The sequence below is a fragment of the Euprymna scolopes genome, chromosome 8, assembly GCF_053919585.1.
Source record: "Euprymna scolopes isolate OS-2025 chromosome 8, ASM5391958v1, whole genome shotgun sequence".
Classification (NCBI taxonomy): Eukaryota; Metazoa; Mollusca; class Cephalopoda; order Sepiida; family Sepiolidae; genus Euprymna; species Euprymna scolopes.
Genome location: NC_136489.1, coordinates 18,483,561 through 18,504,811, shown reverse-complemented (window position 1 = coordinate 18,504,811; position 21,251 = coordinate 18,483,561). Strand labels below are relative to the sequence as shown.

At 33.8% G+C, this 21,251-nt stretch overlaps 1 protein-coding gene across 1 annotated transcript in view; it reads right to left on the bottom strand.

The window, feature by feature from the left end:
* Positions 1-402: 402 nt before the first annotated feature.
* Positions 403-21,251, bottom strand: part of LOC145283495 (Fanconi anemia group I protein-like) — a 143,147-nt gene continuing 122,298 nt past the window's right edge. The window contains exons 28-33 of the mRNA XM_080132321.1: positions 17,223-17,407; positions 15,882-15,998; positions 14,591-14,665; positions 8,660-8,755; positions 2,075-2,257; positions 403-585 (exon numbers count right to left, since the gene is read on the bottom strand). Of these exons, the coding sequence (XP_079988447.1) occupies positions 463-585; positions 2,075-2,257; positions 8,660-8,755; positions 14,591-14,665; positions 15,882-15,998; positions 17,223-17,407 (779 nt within the window). The 3' untranslated portion in view covers positions 403-462. The remainder of the gene's footprint in view (positions 586-2,074; positions 2,258-8,659; positions 8,756-14,590; positions 14,666-15,881; positions 15,999-17,222; positions 17,408-21,251) is intronic.

Below are 21,251 nucleotides of genomic sequence, written 5' to 3'. Positions count from 1 at the left end.
ACAGAATAGTTTGATAAACATGATTCCACACACAGACAGACAAGGTCACTTTTATTTATTTTTTTTTTTATTACATTTTCACAAAAAAAAAAAATGGCACATTGCCACTTTGGTGTAGGGGGCTACTATCTGGGACCTAATTTGCAGGTGTACTATGTAGGGAGTTGGACAGTAAGATGTCTGTTGACATTAAACTTGAACTTCTGCATGTCAGTACAGTTGGGGAAGCAGGGAGCTGGAATGGAATTCCAAAGTCTAGTGGTTCTGGGGAAGAAACTACTGGAGTAGAAAGCTCTCCTACATCTAGGGATCTCCACTGTATAGGGGTGGGATTTAGCTGTATAAAGTATAATTGATCCAAGTCTTGGACTAAGCTAAAAAGAATGACAAGAAAAAAACAAATTGTAAAATAAACAACAATACTTTGATTTATTTATGTTAATAAATTTTGATAAAATAAGTTTATGGACTGGCTGAAAAATGCGTGAATTTTTCTTTTTTCTTTTTGTTTTTATTTTTCTTTTCATCATACTTGGTCTTCTTTCGAGCTGGTGCTTCGTCATCTTCCGCAGCATCATCAGCATTCTGGGGGGGAAAAAAAAAAGAAATCTACATAAAAATTTAAAAAAAGCCAAAAATTCTGGAGATGAAGTTAACGTGTGCATTTAACAACCAAACTTAAGTAGTAGTTAAGAGTTGAAAAAAAAAAATAAAAAATAAAATAAGTTCAATTGATTGAGTGATAAACCAATAGAAAAAGTGTCAACTCAAATTTAAATGTGACACTCCGACTATAGAATAGAGCCTCATATAAAGATTCAGTGAGACAACAGCGTAATAGTTGGTAGTGGTGGAAATTTAGGAGAATGTTAAGAAATTGTTGACATTGGGTTTGAAAATGATCATGTTGTAGTCAGCTGGAAAGCAATCCCACAGTTTAGAGTTCCACAGGTGGGCAATTCCATGAAAGAAACTTTGTGAAAATTTGTATTTAGTTTTCGGCACAAACAGTGAAATTGCTCACATTGATTGTAGCTGGATGAGTGTTATGAATGTTCTGCAAGGAAAGGAAAAACATAAATTGAAGGTATTTAGTTCTCTCCTACTGCAAGAACTTGGACACTAGGGTCAGAAAGTGGGATTGAGAAGCAACGCCCCTAAAGAGGGATACTCTGGCCTGCAAAAAAGTGCCTAGACAGCCACCATCAACATTCTCCAGTAAGGGCATCTCAGATGGTCAGCAATAAACTGATCTTTTCTCAAAGAGAGAAGGAAAAGCCTGGGATGGTGAACCTCCTCGAACTATACAGAACTAGCATCACACCGCAATCAACAGGGACCAGGTCATAACAGGAATGATCGAATCTCTATTGATTTGGGGGTTGAGGTTAAAAAGCTCCTGACTGGATTAATACTACCACTTTTTTATCTGGAGTTATTTTTACTGATAGTTATTTCTTTTTGGATCATTTTTCAATTATTACGAAAAGGGTTCTCCATTTAAGACGTACCCTAAAAGATGTAAGTTTCTCTCTAACCAACTAAAGCTGAGTAATCTTGCAGAATGTATTATGCTGAGAAACCTGAAATGAAGTGAAGATGACAGATCTAATTCAGAAATAGTCCTATATTGAAAAATAAAAATTAAAATAAAAAATTGTATGATGTACATATCCACAACAAAATGAAAACATTATATTCCAAAACTCATGTAAATTAATCAAATAGTTTTATTTTAAATAAGAAAATTAAATTTTATGAGTATCCGAGGAACAACTGTCTTGCCCACCTTTTGAAAATCTCAAGAAACAAAGAGAGATAACTCAACAATAATTCAAACTTGTTAGATCGTTGTTGCAAATCGTATGAACTCCCATTAATCACTCAAAAATGGTTTTACTTATAAAAAAAACTTGATCAATTAATGTGATTTTTGGAATATATTTTCTTTCGTCATGTGTACGTATATTATAGATTTATTTTTTTATTTTTAAATATTGGGAGGGAGGGGGGGCCTGAACAAGAACCAGATAATATCCTAAAACAGTAAACTGCACATTAGGAAAAATCTTACCTCTTCGTCAGCATCATCATTTTCTTTCTCTTGATTATTATTTACTTCTTCCTCCTTCTCCTCCTCCTCATCACTGTCGCTAGATGAAGGGTTACCCTGTTCCTCAAGAGCAGCTCGTACCACAGCACCATTTATACGGAAGTCTCTTGCAACACTCGGTTTTACATGTTCCATTAAGTTAATCTGAAAAGAATGAAATAAAATTAAAATTTAAATTCAAAATTAAATTATATTTATAAAATAGATGTATTCGATATGGTTGAAGGTTTGGTTTGTCCAGTTTATACAAAAAATAATCTTAGCTGAAATTGGATTTTGTGAATCATGCATTATTCTAAAATGCATTTTAATCTATAGAAATTTGATCTTGGATGTATGTTGACCTCTATCCCAATAGGTAGTTTGGGTAGCTGATGCATTAAATTAATCTAAAAAGATGATGTAAATAATTTTTTTTTTTTTTTAATTCGACATCAAATTATATGGCAAACCAGAAGAGTAAGTAACTCAAAATCAGCAGCAAACGGTAATCTGTCAGATTTAGTTCCTGATATTAAACACTTCTTGTTTTGATTGTTGATATACATCCATCCAATATTGATATACATCCATCCAATATTGATATACATCCATCTATCACTGTCAAAAATATATCCATTCATCACTCTGAAATACATTAATCCATTATTCTAATAAACGTCCATCCATCTATATATAAAAAAGGTAAAAGAAGCGCACGTGCGCGTTTCTCTATGTCCAGCAAAAGCTTTTTTTTGCGGGCGTTCTTGGGGGGGGGACTATTCTTTAGAACTTTTTATATACTCCCTAGATTGTAATATCTACGATTTGCAAAGGGACATCATCTCTAGATTTATTTTGATCGGCTTTTTTCTTTCACTTTCTTTTCCGCCTTCACGTCACCACATCATGGGTTCGAGCCTGCCTGACTACTAACACTTTTTTTTTCTTCTTTTACACCTGGAAACACCCAGGCAATGCTGGGTACCCCCGCTAGTTATCGTATATAAGAAATTTCATTTGGGATGTATATTGACCTCCATACTGAATGGGATTGGTGTAAATGGTCTACTCCAACCTCCCCTAGGAACAAACTCATTTTTTTTTTTTTTTAATTTTCTTCCTTTGAAGATTGTAATGTTGGGTATGGGGCAGCCAACATTGCCCTGCTTTTTATTGAAACCAAATTCTTTTTAGTATCCTCGCTGTTTCCTTAAGTGCAATTGTCTGGATCTCTTTGGCGCGTGGTTCACCAAGAATGTTAGTTAGGTAGGACTTCAGGTTCTTCTTCATAAGGAGTGTAAGCCATTTTGAGTTTCAGATGGTTCGCTGTTACACACAAGTCCTGGGAGGTGACTTGTTTGTAGTAGACAGTTACACAGAACAAAATATTCTTACCGTATCTAGACAGAAAAGAACATGTGAAATTGCTCCAGAAAAGGTTTAATATTTATGAAGCAATTCTGGTTTCTGATTGGTTTGTAGCAGAACGTGAATTAATTTGATTCGTCAGTTCTTAGCAGCATCGTTTATAAATAGAATCTGTGTGGGATCATACCCCATTAATCTCAAAATATTGCAACATCCTCTCTATTTTTTATAATGGGGAAGTCCCTTGTGTTTGTTCTGCTCAAAAATAAATATATATTTTTATATTCACTTAGACATAACAAAAATTAGAAATCATTTGGATCTTAGAATTTTAGCATTTAAAAAGACGCCATTTTTAATTGTGTTCAAACGTCAAAAAGGAAAATTACAAAGATTTTTTTTTTTAAGCAAAAGTATTAGTTACGCATTAGTAGGTTAAAGTGTTAATACAAATAAAATGGATACAGTTTAACGTCTTGTCCAGCACTATTTTTTATTTATTTATTTTTTTTGATGTATAGAAATCTATATACTCTGAGCATTACCCCTAGGGTTTTCTGCTGATATTCATGCAAAAAAGTAAGAGCCTTCTCATAAGTGGAACTTCGCTGGTCTGTATTTTTAATATGTAGAAATCTATATACATACAGGGCAGTGAAAGAAGAAAAAAAAATTATTCAGTCGAATTCACCAACAAGTTTTGAGAAAAAACGTTGTAGCTTTATCCGTGTCGCCGGTTTCGTAAATACATCAGCGATATTTTGTTCTGATGATATGTAATTCAAAATAATGGATTCCTTTTTTATCTCGTTTTTTATGAAATGGTATTTTATATCTATATGCTTAGATCTTTGGTTGATTATCGTGTTCTGTGCTAACACTATACTGGCTTGATTATAACAATTACTACGGGGCTTGTAATTAATTCTGGCTCTAAAATAGTCTTCAGGATATTTTTAAGGTAGAGTGCTTCCTGGGTCGTGTATGTGATCGCGATAAATTCTGCTTCACACGTAGAGAGAGATACAATCTGTTGCTTTTTAGATTTCCATGAAATAATAGGCCCATTTTCTGAGAGTCTGAAACAATATCCAGATACACTCTTGCGATCTTCGTCGTTTGCCCAGTCTGCATCCGAAAAACCTTCTAATTTTAGGGGATTTCTTGATTTTCTAAATATTAACTTCTGTTCTTTAGTTCCTTTTAAATAACGTAGGACTTGTTTAGCTCTGTTTAAATCCTTCATTGTCGGTCGTGATAATTTTTGTGACAGTTTTGTTACTGTATAGCATATGTCAGGCCTGGTTGCAGTCATTAAATATATAAGACTACCTATAATTTCGCGGTATTCTTTGTCATTTATTATTTCAGATTCTGTGTGTATATTTTTATTAATATCATTTTCGACCGGTGTAGAGCGTTTCTTGCACTCTCCCATTCCAAATTTTAATAGTATTTTGTCGATGTATCTCGATTGAGTCATCGTAACAAGTCCTTTGCTTTGAGTAAATTCTATCCCCCAGAAACCAGGATATTTTGCCAAAATCGATCATTTTGAATCTTTTACTTAATTTGTTCTTAACATCAGTTAACATTATGTCACAATTTGATGCTATTAAAATATCATCGACCCACAAAACCAAAATCAGTAGTTTATCGTCTTTGTGTTGGGTATATAAACAGGGGTCTACAGCGCATTGTCTAAATTGTTGTTCAATAATATAATCATGGAATACTGTGTTCCAACACTCTGCTTTAGACCATATAATGACTTGTTAAGTCGCCACACGCTATTTTTATTTTTCATTATAAATCCCTCTGGAGGGGTAATATAAATTTCACAGTCTATTGGGGCATTCAAATAAGCATTTTTTACATCCATTTGATGGATGTTTAGGTCATATTGTGATGCGACTTGCATTAAAATTCTGATTGTCGTTAGGTTTGTGGTCGGCGAAAACGTAGAAAAGTATTCTTTACCGTAAATCTGAGAGCACCCCTTAGCAACAAATCTTGCTTCGTACTGTTCTACGCCTGATGCTGTAGTCTTTTTTGTAAAGACCCATCTGGTAGAAATAACATGTTTATCTCTTGGGAGAGGCACTACCGTATAGGTATCATTTTCGGTTAAGGCATCTATTTCTTTTTTCATGGCAATTTTCCATTCATCACAATGTTCTGAATTAATTGCTTTGTTGAAGCTTTTTGGCGCATTTTCAATTGAATAGCAATAGTCGATTTGATAATCCTTTATATTGTCGACCACAAAAAAATCGGGTCGTATTCTATTTCTTTTGGGATATCTTTCAACTTTATCATCATCATCATGGACACTCTCGTCTCCATCATTTTTATTGTTTTCGTTTGTTCTAATTATTTGATGTAATATAATTCCATCCTCTTCATATGACGGGTTTTCGTCTGTAAAATTAAACGTGTCTGTGAACTTTACACACCCGATTCTTTTTATTTTATTTTTTTCGGGAAAAAATATTAAATTGGCTGGACTGTTTTTATTGTATCCAAGAAATATACCTCTGTCGGCTTTAATATTCAATTTACTCTTTTTCTCTATATATGCGAAGCAAGTTGAACCAAATATATGCATTCTGCTTAAATTTGGTTTTTTACCGCAGAAAGATTCATATGGAGTTTTAGAAAGTGTTTTGTTAAAGCACCTGTTGCGTATATAGGCTGCCACCATAAGTGCGTATGTCCAGAGGTTTTTAGGGAGTTTTGATTCAATGAGTAGGCATCTTGCCATTTCAAAAAGTGTCCGCCATGCACGTTCAGCAGTCCCGTTTTGGTGTGGCAATCTAGGAGCTGATGTTTCATGCCTGATATGATGGTTAATTAATAAAAGTTCAAAATCTTTATTGGTAAATTCGGTACCGGTGTCAGAGCGAATACACTTAATTTCACCGTAGGGGGCCATGTCGGCCAGATATTTCTTAGTTGCTAGCAGGGTATCAGATTTGTTCTTTAAAAAGTAAACCATTATTAAACCTGAATGGTCATCTACGAAATTCAACACATATCTATAATGTTCTCTGGCCATCGGTTCTATAGGACCGTTTAAGTCACAATGCACCATTGATAGGATTTTTTTGGCCTTTTTGTCTGGTATCTTGTTTTGATAGTTTGTCATTTTCCCTTGCGTACAGACGTCGCAGTTGAAGGTTTTTGATGTTTGTATTTGCATTCCATCAACTACAGTCGGCAACTTTTTGATATCAGGAATATTACAGTGTCCAAGAATTTTATGCCATGTCTGTAGATCATGGCAGGCGGTTTTTGATGGGACTACGCTATTTAAATAATATAGTCTTCCATTTTCTTTAATGTCGAATACAGTTCCATTCGGGTATACCAGTTTTGATTTATTGGGGCTAAAGTTTATATTTGCACCTTGTTTTGTGGCAGCTTGTACAGAAAATATATTTTGTTTAAATTTTGGGATTAGAAGAGCGTTTTCTAGAATACAAAAACACAGTTCACCTTTATTGTTCTTTATAGCGAGATTTTCGCATTGCCTCTTTTCAAAACGATATCATTGACTCGACTCACGTCAGCTAGTTCTACAAAATGATTTTGTGGCTTAAAGTTGGGATCAAAATTGATAAAATCAGATTCCTTTGTAATCACATGTGCCGTGGCCCCACAATCGACAAGAAAATTATTATTGTTTGTTGACGCATTAAATGTACACAAAAATAAAAATGTATGTTTGCTAACAGAGCTCTCTACATTTTTAATGTAGTCGCCATTTTGAGGCCTGTATCTACATTGGAAACTCTTGTGATTAGGTCGTCCACAATTATAGCAAATAATTTTTGTACTTTTCTTAGGAAAAAACTTGCTTTTGGCAAAGTTGCGTTTTTTATTCCTGGCATGGGTATAATTCGATTTTGGTGTTTTTATGTGTGTATTTTTAAATTTCATGATATTTGTGGATTCGTTTTTTTCTGTGATCATTTTTTTCAGTTTCTTTGTAACTTCTGAGTGCTACCTTGAATTGGCTAAAAGTCATGGGTTTTTCTTTCTGGTTTATCACGGTGGTAAATGGCTTGAAATCACTCGGTAATCCCTTAAGGACCATGGAAATTAACAGACTGTCACTTATAACTTCACCAGACATTTTTAAAGAATTTGCAGTTGTCTCGGCTCTTATAATATATTCAGTAATAGTTTCGTCTTCCATTCGTTTTAGACAGGTCAGTTCAGTGTATAAAGAAATAATTTTGGGTTTTCCTTTCGATAAATAATGCTCTCTCAATATGTTTAATGCTTTGCAGCCGTCGTCCAGGGCTTCTCTCATTACCAGTGATAGACTTCGGTCATCTAAACACTGTATTAATTCTGCAAAGACAGTTGCGTTCTTTTCAATGAAGTCGGGGTCGTTTCTGTTTTCAGGTTGTGTTTGTAGTACTTTGTGTAGCTTTTGGATTCGTAGATATCCCAGAAATTTAACTTGCCACAATTCGAATTTTGATTCGGATCCATTGAAATAAATATGCACGCTGGGCCCATAACCTCTAGGAGTGTAAGCCATTTTGAGTTTCAGATGGTTCGCTGTTACACACAAGTCCTGGGAGGTGACTTGTTTGTAGTAGACAGTTCCACAGAGCAAAATATTCTTACCGTGTCAAAACCCGGGAAAGAACATGTGAAATTGCTCCAGAAAAGGTTTAATATTTATGAAGCAATTCTGGTTTCTGATTGGTTGGTAGCAAAACGTGAATTAATTTGATTCGTCAGTTCTTAGCAGCATCGTTTATAAATAGAATCTTCCGACTGTGTGGGATCATACCCCATTAATCTCAAAATATTGCAACATATAATAACTGGCATGATTGATATCTCCTTAAGATTCCAGTTTCTTTTCATATCATACATGAGACCTTGGTATTTGGTCTGTTTCTCTTTCAGCTATGTTCAGACCGCCATCATTAGGGACACTCACTTCAATCAAGGTTGCCACTCTTTCTGACTTATTCCATATAACTATATCAGGTTTCACAGAAACATTTTCAAGGTAGGTGGCTGTAGGGATTACATGGTCGTAATGTATGGTTATATAAGTCATTTCTAACTGTTCTTTCAGGTTATAATGGCTAGCCTTGTATTGTAATAAAAGAGACAAATTCTAACACACTATTAAATTGGAAGAAAATAAAGGAAACTGTACACTCTTACCTTTGATTTCTGTGACAATTGTACTAGAAATTTCTCAAAGCTTTCAATGGCAAAAATAAGATTTGGGATCACTTTAACTTGTTTCTTGATGGAAGCCTAAAGACAAAAAAAATATGAAAAATGACAAACATAAAAACAATTACATTAACTATACATAACCACTGATATAACCAACTGAGGCTATCCATAAGTTTTATTACCTTGGTGATACTATTGGAGTACAGGGTAGTGTATGTGCTAATATGATTGCAAGCATTAGGAAGGAATGGAGCAAATTTAGGGAACTCTAACATTACTAACCAGCAAAGAGTTACCACTGCTGACCACATTTGTCTACAGGCTGTCTGGAATTGCTCCACTGCAGATTCGTCAAAAGGTGATAGCGAAGACAAAACATGACAAGCAGAACAATGACAATCACCATTCCCTAAATTGACATCAGCAAGTGCTGCAGCAACTACCATTTCACAAGAGCTTTGCCACCATCACATGCCTCAGATGTACAACATCTGCATCTTTCCACTTGCGTTGGTGGAATAAGTCTGTTAAAGATGACAATAACAAGGCTCTTCGGGCAAGCTCTAATCCATACCAGGAAGAGTGGATATCATTTAACTGAACCCAAGTGAAGGTTGCCAAAACATGGGACAACCTGCACAAGTAGGGCTATGTACAGGACACTTGTACACATCTTCACGGACAATCCTGAGTGAGGTATGGACAAATGCAGATAATTAAGCTATGATGAACATGATTCAAAATGTCAGAGAAAATTTATTCCCGATATAACCTTTATTGATAACAGCTTTTCATTAATAATTATTTTTGTACCCAATTGTTTTCTGTAATTTTTGGATATGTTAGTATTTGCAAAATGACAATTACATTGGTATTATTTGTTTCAGTAAATAGATCTTCATATGACCCGACTGCTCATACAAGTCTGTTCTTTACTTCCTCATTAGTAAGTAATGTGGTCGATGTATGACATGTTGAGGATCTTTTGAAAGCATCTCGTCCCTGCAGCCTGTATTCTTCTTTCCCTGTCTGCAGTTAAGATACATAACACGCATACTGTTGCGATATTTTTTTTTTTGTTTACATGGAGGGCACCACTTATCAAGGCCCGGAGGCCACTCAGGGATAAGGGTTATTGCGTGTACAGTAATCAATGAGATAGTATTGTAGTAATCATTAGTATTGGAGATTTGATAGAGTGTCTTACTTAAGAGGGCGGTTTGTCAGGAATTTGTTTATGTTGGACTTGAAGACATCCAAGTTGTAGTCAGGTGGGAAACAGGCAAACGGAAGAGAGTTCCACAGTCGTGCACTTCTGAGAAAGAAGCTCTGCTCATGGAATCTACGTTTGGATTTAAGCACAGATAAAGAGTGGGGAAAATTATTGATAGTAGTTTCAGCCAGATGGGTGTTTTTCGTGAAAGATTGGCGAGGGAGAGATGAGAGATTGGAGCTCAGAAGAGCACTTGCCATTGGAAATAACGATAAAACAAAGACAGGCTCGCAAGTCTCTTCTGTAGGAGAGAGGCTGCAGGGAAGAGAAAAGGGCATCCCTCACTAAGCTACGAAGTTGATTTTGTACTCTCTCAAGGCAGGATACACTGTTTTTAGCAGCTCCTGCCCAGATGTGGCAACAGTACTCCATCCTTGGACGTACTTGGCTTTTATACAGATAGAGAATTGAACCAGTAGTGATATATCTTCTGGAGCGGTAGAAGGCTCCCACCATTTTCCCAGCATCCTTGGCAACAGACCTGATATACGTGTTCCATTTCAGATCATGGAGCCTCCCCAAGACGAGAGCCATCCATTTCAATTGATGCCAGATGGGGATCAGAGCGTTTATGATGTAAAGATAGAAGCTTGGTTTTGAATGCATTAAAAGTAACCAGCCACCTATTCCCCCACTGTACCACGCGCTCAAGATCAGAAGAGAGAGAATTAGAGAGAACCTTGTCATTTACGGCCTTTGATGTGTTGCCATAGATGGTCGTGTCATCAGCATAGATGTCAACGAATGATTTAAGTATGTGCTTTGGGAGATCATTGATGTAGATCAGGAAGACAGTTGGGCCCAGGATGGACCCCTGGGGGACTCCAGCATTAATACTGTGAGCCTCTGATTTATGCCCATCAACCACTACTCTTATGAACCTATCAGAGAGAAATGATTTAATGATTGAGAAAACATTTCCAGTGATACCGTAGCTGGAAATCTTGTGAAGCAGGCCCTTATGCCATACCTTGTCGAAGGCCTTAGATATGTCAAGAGCAATTGCCCTGGAAAGGAAGCCTTTGTCAAGAGATTCACTAATCCGTTGAGATATAACCATTAGCACGTCTGCTGTAGATCTGCCCGCGGAAACCATATTGCATATCACTAAGAAGGTTGTTTCTGCTGAGGTGGTTGACTACTTCTTTATTTAATATGGATTTCAACAACTTACTCATGACACACAGGAGACTTATTAGGCTGTACTGAGAGGGAGATGACTTTTCACCTGAATTCTTAAATACAGGGCATACTGATGAGGTTTTCCAGGGTGTTGGAAAGCACTTCACCTTAAGGCAATGCTTAGACAGTTTTGTAAGTGGGGGGTAAGTTCTGGTTGGAGCTTTTTCAGCACTATAACTGGAATGCCGTCAGGGCCAGTTGCTTTACTGGAATCAAGGTTCTTGATTAGCTTGGCCACCTCACATACAGATATTTGTATGTTGCATAGTGTGTTGTCTGTTATAGGAGGAAATATGGGGAGTTGATGGCCTTTGTCGCATAGAGTAGAATTAGTTGCAAAGTTCTTGGCAAATAGTTTGGCCTTGTCTGATGCTGACAAGATGACCTCAGGTCCATTGATGATGGTTGAGATAGAATGCACTCTTCTGTTCAGGATCCTGTTTACTATTTGCAAAAACTGGTGGGAACCAAGCTGCTGCTCAGCTACTTTGTATTTAACAGACTGAGCATATAGCTCTCTTGCATTTTTTATTACTCTTTTACAGTGGTTGCTGGCAGTCCTGAAAGCAGCTTTAGTCTCGGTACATCTATTACATTAGTAGCTATGAAACAAGTGATTTCTGTGCGCGATGGCAGCAGCACATCCTGGGGAGAACCATTGCTGGCTGTTAGGTTTTTGTTGGAATTTTTTGGATGGTATGAATTGGTCTATGCCTACAATTAACCATTCAGTCAGGTCTGATACTATAGAGGACACATCCTTTTTAAACATGGAATGCAGAGGTAGATCAGATATGAATGTACGGAAGCTATCCCAGTCAGCCATAGAGTATTGATATACAGTACGGTGGAGAGGTACGTCTGAAAACTTATCACATTTCATTTTCATCTTAACTGCTACAATGGAGTGGTCGGAGGATCCCAGAGGAGATAGAACGGAACATTAACATAGCTCAGGGGAAGTTGTGAGAAAAAGGTCTAGAAGGCTTGCATATTGACCGGTAGTATCAGGCACACAGGTGGGTTCGTGGACAATCTGAGTGAGGTCATAGGCAATGGCAAAATCATGACAACCTCCCCTCATCATCTGTCTTATTTGAGTGGGTAAGCCATTCCACATTATGGACATTGAAGTCACTGCAAATATGAACGTTAGCCGAAGGATGGGCAGACAGAATGTGGTCAATTTTCTCAGATATACTCTTAAGGATAATAACTCCGCTGCTGTGGAGGCGATAGAGAGCAAATATAAATGCAGTGGTGTTAACAAGTGCAACCCGGAAGCACATATAGGGTAAATTAGGGTCTTCACTGGAGATATCCCTACCACATGGAAAGCCATCTTTAATGTAGGCACATATTCCATGTCCATGGCGATCTTGGGGTCAGATTTAGATGTTAAGTTAGAGTATCCTTTAATTATGAATTTGTCTAGGGAAGTGGTTGGCCCTATTCCAGTTTCACTTAGAAAGAATATGTCCGGTTTCGTCTCCTGTAATTGTATTTCAACCTCTGGAATATTGGAACGTAGACCCCTGATGTTGGAGAAGGAGACCTTGTAGTAGTGGTCTACGTTGGAGGATGGGGTTCTAGGTTTATTCGTGTTTTGTTTTTGGAGATTTGTCATGTTGAGGTTTTGGGATTTGTGGAACAGGTCGATAGACTTGGTTGGAGCAGGAGAGAGAGGGAAAGTAAGAGAGAAAAAGACAAGAAATTTTTTTTTTTTTTTGTAGTACATGATAAGGTAAAGCCGTAATAATTACCCACTAGTATGGCATCAAGAGGCCCTATCAGAAACTACTATATGGTCCAGAATCCATTCACCAAATTGCAATACAGCAGCCCCGGTACTTTACACCTGCTGATAGGACAGCCTCCTTAGTGATTAATCCAAGGTTCGGGTCCCTGACTATCAGGCGGATAACGTCAGCCCAGATGAAACATTTACCTCCAGCACCCTTACTAGTGACATGACCACAAGGATAGACATAGAAACAGAAAATTTCCGACATCTCAGGCTACTGTTCACAAAGTACTACCGACCTGGAAAGCAGCTTTTTCTTCACCCTTTGTCAGAAAAATCTCTCATTGGAAATGAGGACTGAAGGACAAAAAAGGAGAAACAAGAGTTACTGGAGCTGCCGATAACACAGCCACATGCATTATGTACTCTCCATTAAAAAAAAAAAAAAAAAAAAAAAAAAAAAAAAAAAAAAAAAAAAAAAAAATGGAAAAAAAAAAAAGGTGAGGACTTATTAATATCTACTTAGTATAAGTCCATTGCCCCATTCCTAGCTTAGGATAGTACTTGAAGATAGTCTCCCCTCCCATGTTAATGCATGGATACTTTTTGCCTTTATCTACCTCGAGCTAGATGTTCAAGGTAGATAACACAATGAGATGTTATGACCACAACGATTTTGACAATTACATTTATATATGTGTGATATAACTAGGGATGGTAAAAACCAACCAATCAATCAGACGCCAGAATCGCTTCATAAAATATACTGAATCTCTTTGAATTCTTCAATTATAGATTTTAATTTTGACACAGCAAAGGAACTATGCTCTGCTGATTATGACTGGATTAATATTACCATGTTTTTTACCTCAAGTTCTTTATAATTCAAAATTTATGTTTCAGAACTTTTTAGATGAGGATTCGTTATTTGTATTTGGATTCTTCCGACTACTGAATCGGGAATGTTTCTATCAAAGTACTCTAACCACCCGTGGTGCAGTGGTTAGTGTACTAGAAAATATCAATTGTAAAAGCGATATTCTCCCGAAGGTTGAAGGTTCAATTCTCAGTGTGGGTGACTGAATACAACTGCAAATTACTTAGGACCTCTATCCAAACACGGCTAACGGAATGACAGCATGTTACCTCCGTGATGTAAATAAAGGGTTCCATTTGAAATGCCGTTTCTCATATATAAATGATAATAGTAAATACAATACTAATTTTATGTATATGCTATGTACTTATTATTGCTAAAAAAATAAATAAAAACATTAATTTACTGATTACTTAGGGAACAAAAATATTTAGACAAAAATGTTCGAAACACATCATGCTCAAGTCTTATTTTTAAAACAAAAAAAAAAAAATGGACAAATTTATTTTGCACCTTGACAATAAGTAAGATTGATGTTTTTTTCTAATTTCATGACAAAATTCCTCATAGGGGAGTGGTAGCGAGCTTCGAAACATTGTGGTGGTAACAAAATCTGATGCAAAATGGCTGTTTCATAACATTAACATTTTTATTATTATTTTCGTAAAAACTCTTCCAATATATTATGCAGATTATTATTTATTAAAACATGAGAAAGGATATTTATTTCCAAACTAAATGGTATTTTGACAACTTAAAGTGCTTGGGTTTCTGAAATATGACTATTTTAGTAGAACTACCTTTAAATATCCAAAGTTTGAAAAGAAGCAGACTTGCCGTTTGAGTTCGAGAAGAAGTTGGAGCAGATTTCTTGTCCTTTTTGGGTTCTTTAACTGGTTCTTTTATTTCATGCTAACAAACAAAAAATGCAGAAATATATTTAATAAAGCAATAACAAAATATTCACAAGATATTTGCATTTATGATATGTACAAAAAAAAGTGCATTATATATATATATATATATATATATAAAATGAAAATTACAATTAAATTTACCAAAATGATCCAAGATGGTATAACTAAAGTATATTATAAATATTAAAGAATTAATATTTATTAAGTAATCTCAGCCAGATGCAAAAGCTTGATAAAACCAAATAGGAGATAGAGCTTATAATAAGAGCAAACAGTTAATAAAACATGTTAAAAAACACTTTAAAAAAGAGTTAAAAACATATTTAATCTGAAAAGGAAACACTTAATAAGTGGATAGTCCTTAATCCGCGGAGTTTCAAAGAAATACTTTCCTTCTCGTCAGAGGGTAGGAATTAGCAAAATGCGCGATTGGAATTTGCATACAAAAGTATTTGATGAAACTGCAAGTAAGTCAAAGATCTTACTTGATAACAAAAAGTGAAGCAGAGGGAATATGGTGAAGAAAAAGGTGATTATATGTGAATGGATAGTCTGGTGAAAGGTAAATTATCCAATGACGGTAAAATCCAAAAATGTAAATCCAATTTTTTGCACAACACAATTTTGTGATAATGCATGAGTATGTGTTCCAACTATGTTGCAATCATGGTGATTAGAGAACAAATTCTAGGGTAAATAATTCCATTTTTGAATAGTTTGGCATACCTGGGCTGGTGGACAAGGTACAAAATATAGCCTATAACTTAATAGGTCCTGCACTCTCTAACAAGCTCCAGCCTCTGTCCCATCACCACAATGTTGCATCCTTGTTCTTGTTTTGCAAGTACTTTAACAGAATGTGCCCAATGAACTTACTGCAGTTGTACCATCTCAACGTGAATACTCCTAACAAACCTGAATAGCAGTAAAATTCCACCCCTGCGCTCTAGAAACTGGAAAAATTTCTACTGTAACAGCTTCTTTTTTTGGACTTTGGAATTCCCTTTCTAAGCCCCTCCCCCTCTGTCTGTATGAACATGCAGAAATTTAAATGCAATGTGAACAAACATCTTGCTATTAAATTTCACACTTAAGGTGCCACCTATAAATCTGGCCCTTAATTACAGTAGACCCTTACATCTGAATGCTAATGTGCCTTGTTTTAGGTTTAAAAAAAAAAATTAATAAGTTTAAAAAATTAATATATTTACCTGTATGTAGGTAAGAAACATGTACACTTGAGGTGTAAGACTCAGTGCGATAAGCTTCACCAGTTTTTCAACTCTTTGATCCATGTGGCCGACTTTTAAGAGATACATTTGAATAAACTGTAACAAAAAGGGAAAATTATTTATTAATTCTTCATACAAATACTTTTTAAAACATTAAAATTTCATACAAATACTTTTTAAAACATTAAAATTTCATACAAATACTTTTTAAAACATTAAAATTTCATACAAATACTTTTTAAAACAGGTGAACATTTGTTGTTGATGCAACGGCATTCATCTTGAGTTGAATCAATGTTTTTCTTGGGCCACACTACATCTTGAATTGTGATCGGCAGTAACAACCAAAGTCGCATAAGATATCTAGACAATTGCAAGTGGTTCACTCTGATGATGGACTACTTGTGGACCTGAAAGTTCAGCCAAATCCTCCTTGATGGTTTTTGTCCAGATCCTCAGCTGTCAGCATGTTTGCCTCAACCAGACAGAAAGGTTGGGAGGATTATTTTGTGAATTAACTTTCTTTTCAAAGTGTGTAATACTATGCCTCCCCCCCCCTCCAAAAAAAAAAGAGTGTTAGGAAGTGATGAAAGAGGAAATAGGTATAGCAAGTGAAATTAGTAGAAAGACAATGAAGTTTTTCACCAGGACACACAAACGTGATTAAAACAACACCTAATTTGCATAATCAACCTTGTGTCGTAATCAAACAGTTCTAGATTCTCAGCTGCATATAGTCACTGCTTCCTTGCAGCATGTGCATGCTAATCATGGTCGCTTGTCTCTCTGCTCTATCACTACACTACTACACAGACCTCTGTTTTCTACTTAACTACAGTACTGATCTTTTCAAGACTAAGATCAATACTGATGCTACAAGATCAGGCTGTCTAAAGATATTGGCTGCCTGAGATAAAATGTACCTAACATTGATATTTTTTGTTTTTCTATTTCTTTTTTGCAAAACTTAATTATGTTCTGAAAGACAAAAAACAAAAGCAACAGCCCACCTTTCCCTTTTCTCTTTACAAAACAATCAAACCAAACACTATGAATAAATATTTGAAGACATAAGCAACTTGAAGCATAAAACATTTTTTACTGGATTCGGCATTAAATAAGCCGAAAAGGGTTGATTACGCCGTAAAACAATCAAACAAAGCTCAATAGGCATTTCCTGTCTGCATTAATCATCTTCTGTTCTTTTCAATTCCTTACATCAAGTGGCTTTGCACCTTGTTTGAAGCAACTGCAACAAAAAAATCTTGCAGACATGAATAATTACACAAGAAATGAAAGAATTCTTTTGAAACTGCTTACATATTTAAGAAATTCTGAGACGGTCTTGTAGAAGTTGGTGAGTTGCTTCAAAAGCAGTTCCACACTAGACCAATTTGGTAAAGCTGTTTGCACGAGTTCATGAAAGCCAGCAACTAAAGATGCAAACATAGTTGACAGCGATTGGACATTCGTGTTCTGCTGAGTCGGTAAAGGAATACTGGCAGCTACAATTAAAAAATAAAACAATACGGAATAACAATATTTCGAATTAGGTATCCGACATATAAAAGCATCGGTAATAGTCAACTAACATACTTCCTAATTTCCAGCATAGTGCTACTGGAAATGTTGACAAGGAAACTCAGTTCCTTCACTTTTATTGTTCTTTAGTATTTCTATTGCGAAGCGATTTACAGAAATAAAATATAAGAAAATGAAATTAATGAAAAGTATACAATAAAAATTATCAAAATTATACAGATAAAAATAATACAATTAGTCTTTATTTGCACTTAAAAAAAACAAAAAACGAATAAAAAAGTTTTTATTTTATTTGAAATTCTATAAGAAATATATGTTTATGAAAGTCTTATATTGAATTTTAAAAATAAGTTTTTTAAAGATCGAAAAAGCATAATAATAAAAAAAGTATAATAATAAAAAAGCATAATAATAAAAAAGTATAATAATAAAAAAAGTATAATAATAAAAAAGCATAATAATAAAAAAGTATAATAAAAAAAGTATAATAATAAAAAAGTATAACAATAAAAAAGTATAATAAAAAAAGTATAATAAAAAAAGTATAATAATAAAAAAAGTATAATAATAAAAAAGCATAATAATAAAGTATAATAAAAAAGTATAATAAAAAAAGTATAATAAAAAAAGCATAATAATAAAAAAAGTATAATAAAAAAGTATAATAAAAAAGTATAATAAAAAAGTATAATAAAAAGTATAATAATAAAAAAGCATAATAATAAAAAAGTATAATAATAAAAAAGTATAATAATAAAAAAAGCATAATAAAAAAGCATAATAATAAAAAAGCAAAAAAGCATAATAATAAAAAAGTATAATAAAAAAGCATAACAATAAAAAAAGCATAATAATAAAAAAGTATAATAATAAAAAAGCATAATAAAAAAAGTATAATAATAAAAAAGTATAATAATAAAAAAGTATAATAATAAAAAAAGTATAATAAAAAAGTATAATAATAAAAGTATAATAATAAAAAAAGTATAATAATAAAAAAAAGTATAATAATAAAAAAAGTATAATAATACAAAAAGTATAATAATAAAAAAAGTATAATAATAAAAAAGTATAATAATAAAAAAAGTATAATAATAAAAAAAGTATAATAAAAAAGTATAATAAAAAAAGTATAATAATAAAAAAGCATAATAATAAAAAAGTATAATAAAAAAGTATAATAATAAAAAAAGTATAATAATAAAAGTATAATAATAAAAAAAGTATAATAATAAAAAAAAGTATAATAATAAAAAAAGTATAATAATAAAAAAAAGCATAATAATAAAAAAAGCATAACAATAAAAAAAGTATAATAATAAAAAAGTATAATAATAAAAAAGCATAATAATAAAAAAGCATAATAATAAAAAAGCATAATAATAAAAAAGTATAATAAAAAAGCATAACAATAAAAAAAGCATAAAAAAAGTATAATAATAAAAAAAGTATAATAATAAAAAAGTATAATAATAAAAAAAGCATAATATAATAAAAAAAAGCATAATATAATAAAAAAAAGTATAATAATAAAAAAGTATAATAATAAAAAAAGCATAATAATAAAAAAGCATAATAATAAAAAAGTATAATAAAAAAGCATAACAATAAAAAAAGCATAAAAAAAAAGTACATGCATAGAGGAGATATCAGCATGGGAGAAAACAGCCAAGGAACTGATTTTGGTAGCACTCTCCACAAATTAGGAAATATGAAAGCTGACTAGAACCAAAGCATCTTTTATTATTATTTGGAGTATTCAAACGACTGTTCTCACCTTGAATATTATTCACACAACATATATGATGGCAAATTCTGTCTAACAAGACAATGGCATTCTGCATCTCGTCTGGTGCACTGCAATGTCTGCTGTAGCTATAAAGCTGGAAGTGCAAGCCGGATGTAGATCTGGGCACATAATACAGACACCTAGGTTTGCCCAGTTACCAGTAAAGCAAAATCTAGAAGTGATTCTTCTTAAAAAGAATTTCATAACAGTGAAAATTTGAAAATATTTCCAATTATGATGAAAATAAGAGATCCTCATTGTAGTTATGGTTGTATCGGTTGATGTAATTAGTAATTTATAGTGATAAGTAGTAAAACTACACATTTAAAACAAGAATAGGTTTAAGACTGCAACGACTAATAATAATCAGTAATAATCAGTTTTAAGTGACAGTCTTTGAGAGGTTGAAGATTTAATTCTTAGAGCTTGAAATACAGAGAATACAATTACGAATTACTTAAAACTTCTACTTGGTCATGACTGATGCAATGCGAGCAATTATGTGGATTAAGTAAAAGCTCTGTTTAAAATTCCGTATGAATCTCCTGAAGAAGGTCGGACGTTACATTGGTCGAAATGTGAAAATTAGACTTAAGATGAGAACAGATAATAACAAATAATCCAAATAATGAACATTAATCCTCATCTCAAAAATTATTATTTAGATTATTCAAACTACTATTCTTATGATTGAGATTGTCGGACTGACTTCCTCATCTTGGTTGTTATTGTCACAACGTTTCGGCCGTTTTACCCTCCGGCCTTCATCAGGTGTTTTGTATCAAACTGGGGAACCGTTTGTTAGGAGTCTCGAACCCAACCCTTTATTATTATTACGGGGGTACCGTGTTCGGACTCCAGCTAGGCTCTGGGACATTGTTGAACTCAAAAAATGTCTACAAAATTTCAATCTGAACCCTTTATGTAATCCATTGGAGTAGCTTTCTCTTGTTCTGTCAACCATGATTGGGTAGAAATCTTATATTCTTAGTATTGCCCATACTGAAGATTGAACCTTCACCTTCCAGAATTCACATAGAACTTATATCCTGTGCACTATCGATCCTAACAGACAAAGTTTCCCAAGTTTGATGAAATGCATCTGGAGTATATCAGAGATTACATTGACCAAAATGTTGTAAGAATGACATTCCAGATGAGAAAAGTAGTTTAAATAATCCAAATTATCAATCCTCATCTCAAAAATCCTGAAACAAAGTCATCTTGTCAAATTTTCATAGTTGGACCCAAATAGCATTTAAGCTGACAAATCAAACTTTAATTCTGACAAGACAATTTTTTTTATTTATTATTTTTGTACTATATTATTGGCACTATAACAACATACTTTGCTTCTTACGTTTCTGAATTTTTGAGATGAGAATTGGTTATTCATATTATTTAAATTCTTTGTCTTTACTAAATAAAGAACTATTATTTATTCTTTCAATGTGGCTATACCATCAAAGTCTACTTTTTAAACAAATTTCCCTATGTTGGATATGTAGGCAGTGTATACCAATAAATCATTTTGACAAAAGTGTGCACCTGGCCAAATGAAAATAAAATAAAATAATTATCAAATGTACCAAAGATCATTTAACTAAAAATGATAACCCTGACACGGGCCTTTGTGAAGAAGCAACTTGATCAATTGTCAAAAAGAAGATAAGTTAAATGTATGATGTTTGAAAGGTCATCTTCAGCAAAAGCTTACACAGGTGTAATCAATCCAGTGAACACTTTTGGAGTGTGGCTACAGTGACAATACCATCCCAAATTGGTCTTTCAGGTGATCAGAAATGGCTATATAATAACAACCAAAAAGGATATTGTTATTGGTTGACAGAGAAGAATCAACCCCTCTTATGCAGGCATCTTCCTCCTAATAACCAACCATTCATACTCATCACCAACAATAAATATATATTATTATATTTTCATATATCAGTGTGTTGGTCTTCTTTTAAACACAGCAGAAATATAGCACCTATACTGTTCCAGATTTCATTTTCCTC